This window comes from Choloepus didactylus, chromosome X (assembly GCF_015220235.1).
Source record: "Choloepus didactylus isolate mChoDid1 chromosome X, mChoDid1.pri, whole genome shotgun sequence".
Taxonomy (NCBI): domain Eukaryota; kingdom Metazoa; phylum Chordata; class Mammalia; order Pilosa; family Megalonychidae; genus Choloepus; species Choloepus didactylus.
Genome location: NC_051334.1, coordinates 49,221,410 through 49,226,401, shown reverse-complemented (window position 1 = coordinate 49,226,401; position 4,992 = coordinate 49,221,410). Strand labels below are relative to the sequence as shown.

General features: G+C 52.4%; 1 protein-coding gene across 1 annotated transcript; it reads right to left on the bottom strand.

Annotated features, from left to right (window-relative positions):
- Nucleotides 1–328: 328 nt before the first annotated feature.
- LOC119522122 (CXXC-type zinc finger protein 1-like) lies at nt 329–3,787 on the bottom strand. Its single transcript, XM_037820798.1, has 8 exons — nt 3,596–3,787; nt 3,301–3,479; nt 2,681–2,888; nt 2,484–2,594; nt 2,076–2,125; nt 1,781–1,877; nt 551–703; nt 329–475 (listed from the first exon to the last, which is right to left on the bottom strand). Exons 1-8 carry the CDS (start codon nt 3,785–3,787, stop codon nt 329–331), a joined length of 1,137 nt encoding a protein of 378 aa, XP_037676726.1.
- Nucleotides 3,788–4,992: the final 1,205 nt, after the last annotated feature.

Genomic DNA, 4,992 nt, shown 5'->3' with positions numbered 1-4,992 from the left:
TAGGGGTCTATGAAAGGGACTTCTTCCCAAGTTTATTAACAAAACTCTGGACTGTGGGAGGTGAAGGAGGACAGAATTCCTGGCCCCTGCCCAGTTCAGGAGAGGAAGAGAGAGTGGTGGAGGAACAGACTGGAACAGGGGGGATTTGAGACACCCTCCCAGGGGAGGCAGACAGAAAGAGACAGGGGATCAAATGGTGGTCAGAGAGACACAGGCAGAAACTCTGAGTCCCTGAGAAAGAGATGGATAGAGGGACAGGCGTGTAGACAAATCACGGGGCAGCTGTTTCTTCCCAGGGTGTGGGTACAGGACCCAGGATGGGCAGGGCTCAGCTGTCTACATTGGTGCGCAGGTCAGTAGTGTGCGGGTCGTGCTGGATTGTTTCATGAAGCATCAGGGCCAGCAGTCCCGCCCGGTTCGTCATAGCCGTGTGAACCTTGTGCTCCTGCTCAAGCAGCAACTCCAGCTTGTGCAACTGTGGGAGAGGAGCATGAGAGGTGGATTCCAGGATCCTATCCGGCCCCCAGCCCCACTCAGCACTGTAGCCTACCGCACGCACACGCTCCAGGTCCACTTCAGCACGCCACAGCTTTTCCCAGCAGTAGTGGCGGTTGCACAGGCATTTGGGGAGGTGACAGAAATCACCCGTGAGCTCAAAGACATTGTGCACTAGTGGGCAACCACACACCTCATCATTTGATACCTGTGGGGAAGAATGAAGAATGGGAGTAGCAGTGGGGACTGATCAGGCGGGCAGGACAGGAGGGAAAGGAGATGATCAAACAGGGTAGATGGAGGGGTGGAAGGCAGATACATAGGGAGAAGGGGAATGGGGAGCGATGACGCAGGGGGAAGAATTTGGAGTGATCAGGCTGGGAAGGGGGCAAAGAGGGGATGAGCAAGCATGGAGGATGAAGGAATGCAGTTGATCAAGCAGGGATGGAGGAATGGGGTGATCATCTAGGAAGGACAGAAGAATAGACAGCAACAGGGAGAAGGGCAGGGACAGGGGGAGGTCAGGCAGAGAGAACAGGGGGGATGGAAGGCAGTCAGACAGGGAGGAGGGAAGGATTGAGGGGAAGTCAGAGAAGAAGTAGATGAATGGAAGTTGGTGAGGCAGAGAGGAGGTGAGGAATGAGGGAAGGAGGTGAGGAAGGAGGTGAGGAAGGAGGGAGGAAGGAGGTGGGGAGTGAGGGAAGGAAGTGAGGAATAAGGGAGGGAGGTGAGGAAGGAGGGAGGAAGGAGGTGAGGAATGAGGGAAGGAGGTGAGGAAGGAGGTGGGGAGTGAGGGAAGGAGGGAGGAAGGGGCTGAGGAGTTAGGGAAGGAGGTGAGGAAACAGGGAGGAAAGAGGTGAGGAATGAGAGAAGGTGAGGAAGGAGGGAGGAGGTGTAGAGTAACATGGGGCACTCAGGGAGGGTGTGAGGAATGGATGATGAAGAAAGGATTTAGGAGAGGGCAGGCAGGGAGAATTGGGGGGCAGTGATGCAGGGAGAATGGTAAGAATGGAGGGAAGCCGGAGGGTGAAGAAGAGGAGAATTGAGGAGGTCATACAGGGAGGAGGAGAGAAATGTGGGATGGTCAGGCAGGGAGGAGGGGAGAAACGGAAGGCAGTCATACAGAGAAGAGGGGAGAAATGCGTGAGGAATGGGGCACACCTAGGCAGGAGGAAAGAAGAAATGGAAGGCAGTCAGGCAGAGAGGAGGGTGGCACAGAGGATACTCAGGTAGGGAGGACTGCAGGACTGGAGGGTGTGGGGAAGTAGGGAAGGGAGAGCCTCACCTTGGGGTCTTGTGAGTGCTCAGGGCACAGCACCTGGAGCCGCTTACAGTAGGTCCGGGTCTGTGGGTTGTAGACGTCACAGAAGAGCCGCGTGGCCCTGGAGGTGGGTGGAAAGTGAGGTGGTGAAAGTCAGGAGGAAGGAGATCCCCCAGCAGCCCTGCCCACCCCTTGTGCACAAACCAATCCCACCCATACCGTGTCTCTAACCATGCCCCCATCTTGTCAGTGACTGCCCAGCCCTGCCCCTGACCTTGTTGACATCATGCCCCTGACCCTGACGAGCACTCACACTCACCCCTCGACGCACGTGGGATACATAGACCCAAAGGACAACTGGCACTCATACTGGAAGGAAGAAAAGAAATGGGAGGAAGTCTGGATGTACGCTGCATGCCCACACATGACAAGGTCCCAAACAACACATCTGTCCCCTGTGGACCCTGATGCTCCCATCTGCCCAGCCAATGCTGCCCTGCCCCACCCCCTGCCCTGCTCACTGCTGGCTAATGCCTCAACCTTGGCTTCTGTGCAGGAGGTGGGGAGAGAGCACAAATGAGTGGAGCCATGGATGTGTGTTGCATTCATTCCTACAACAAACACTCAAGCACCAAACCTGCCCACCCCCCACATGGACTCTGCCCAAGCTCCACCCCATCCAGCCCAAAATATCCCTGCCCATCTGAGCCCCAGCCAATTGCCCAACCTTGGAGAAGCAGTGCTCCATGTGGCGCAGGGCGATGCGTGTACTGATGGGTTGCCCACAGGAGACACAGAAGATCTTCAGATCAGTGTTTTTCCTGTCCCCTTTGTTGCTCTGCATGGGGCAGTGGAGGAGCCAGTAAACAGTGCAGGGCAAGAGATCAGGCACCTTTCGGCCCCATCCCACCCATACCTGCTCACCTCCTCATCCTGGCACACAGCTTGCTGCTTGCCGCGCAGGATGATGGCCTCAAGTTCATGGAAATGGCACTCCATGTCCTTCAGGCGGGTGTGGGCATCCTGCTGCTCACGGTGGATGCGCTCGAGCATTTTCTTGCCATGCTCCTCAGCAATGCAGGGACTCTTCTGCCACTGCTGGATACGCTGTGGCAGGATCTCATAGATGCGGCTAGAGGTGGAGACAGCAAGGAATGGAAAGGGTGGGTGGAGCATCAAAGGAGGAATAAATGGATGAGTGATTGAAACATGAATGTGTAGGATATTGAACAGTGGATGAATGAGTGTTGGTGAATGAGTGACTAAATGGGTGGATGGATAAGTGAGTAGATGGATGGGTGGGTGAGTGACAGGAAGAGTGGAAGAATGGGTTGGTGGTGTGGAATGAGGATGAATGGGTGGATGGGTGGGGGGGAGTTCAGTGGGTGGGTGGCTGTAAGGGTGGCTGGATGGGTGAGTAGTTGGGTTGGGGATGGAGGATGGCTGAATGGTTGGAGGATGCATGGGTGAGTGGGTGGATGAAGCAGATGGTACAGATAACGCCCTACTCCATCCCTTGTCCCTTAACCTCCAGGTGCACTCACTCAGCTGCCAGCTTCATGCCACAGTCATCTGAGCAGTACTTGGAGCCAGGCCGGGTGGGATACACGCAGCCAGGCCCCCAGCACTGCTGCAGCAAGTCTGGGTCCTTGACATCTTCCTGCTGTGGTTGTTTCCACGCATCCATGTGCTTGTGCTTGTGTTTCTGCTTCTGCTTCTTCTCCTTCCGTGGGGCAAGAGTGGTCAGGGGAGTGAAAGTCAGCCCCAACCCCTGTATCCCTGTCCTGTATTCTGCCCCTAACCTCTTCCTCCATGCCCCCATCCCATCATTTCTGTCACCTTTGGCTCCACCTTGTTCTTCCATTGCTTCATGTGCTTTACATTCACTGCTCGCTTCTGCAGAGCAGGACCCAGGAAAGGGAACTCCTTGGTGTTACTCATCCAGACCTGCAAGCCAGGAAAATGCTCACAGTGCTTCTCCACTTGTTTCTCACATTGTCTTTGGACAGTCCCTGCCTCCTCTCTCCTCATTATTGCTGACCATCTCTGCCTTCATGTCCTCCATCTTTCCACTCCAGGACCCTGCCATACACTCACCAGGCCTTGACTGTCAAAAGTCCCCTATGGGGTGACGATTGTTCATTAATGGGATTATAAGTATCAGTTAAAGGTGAATGTGATTGAAAGTGGTTATTTAAAGGCATGTATCCCACAAATTAGCACTACAAATATAAATAAGCATTTGCATGTTATACTTCTGAGGTATGACACTGGTACAAAGAGTTAACAACAGTGTGGTATATGGGTAAAAGTACCCATTGCATATTATAGACTAAATTTAATAGGAATACCTTACCAGTACTACACTAACACTAGGGATGAATAATCAGGGGCTGATAAGAGCTTTGGGTGTTTTGTGTTATGATAATTGTTTAAAATTGAGAGTGATGATGATTTCCCAACTATGTGAAGATAATGTGTGAAATTGCTTGTCTTGGACAGAATGTGAGCTATGTGACATTAGGAATCCCCTGCTTAATATGTCAAGCCCTCAATCTTGTGAAACTTATGACTGTAAAGGGGAGGCTAAGCCTACCTATAATTATGCCTAAGAGTCACCTCCAGAGAACCTCTTTTGTTGCTCTGATGTGGTCTTTCTCTCTCTAAGCCCAACTCCGCAAATAAATTCATTAACCTCCCACCTATGTGGGACATGACTCCCAGGGGAGTGAGTCTCCCTGGCAACGTAGAACACAACTCCCAGGAATGAGCTTGGCCCTGGCATCCAGGGATTGAGAATGCCTTCTTGATCAAAAGAGGGAAGGGAAAGGTAGCAAGGTGGGGTTTCAGTGGCTAAGGGATTTCAAATTGAGTTGAGAGGCTATCCTTGAGGTTACTCTTATGCATGACCCAGCTAGATGTTCCGAATGGCCGCGGTGAGCCAGGCTCTAAACAACAGTGGTCCTGAAAATACTAAAGAATACCTAGGTCAACTATATGAGACTCTATAAAAGCATCACTCACTAGGTTTATTTTTCAGAAACTGAAATCCTCTAGAGTGTTCCTATGCCAGAAAAGTCCCCAAACCTAGAGACAACAGCCTCTTCAGGAACATCAATCAGAGGCAGGCGCCTTCCCCATAATGATGTCGACACCCTTTTTGAAGATGAACAAGTTAGGGGGGGTCACTGCCTAGACATCCCTGAAGACTGAGAAAGTGATTGAACAAGACGAAG

Coding starts and splice junctions, on each gene's coding strand:
- LOC119522122 (XM_037820798.1), bottom strand. CDS start 3,787: ATGAGGAGAGAGGAGGCAGGGACTGTCCAAAGACAATGTGAGAAACAA. Junction 2,595..2,680: donor CTGTGTGCCAGGATGAGGAG/GTGAGCAGGTAT, acceptor TGCCCCATGCAG/AGCAACAAAGGGGACAGGAA. Junction 1,878..2,075: donor TATCCCACGTGCGTCGAGGG/GTGAGTGTGAGT, acceptor ACCCACCTCCAG/GGCCACGCGGCTCTTCTGTG.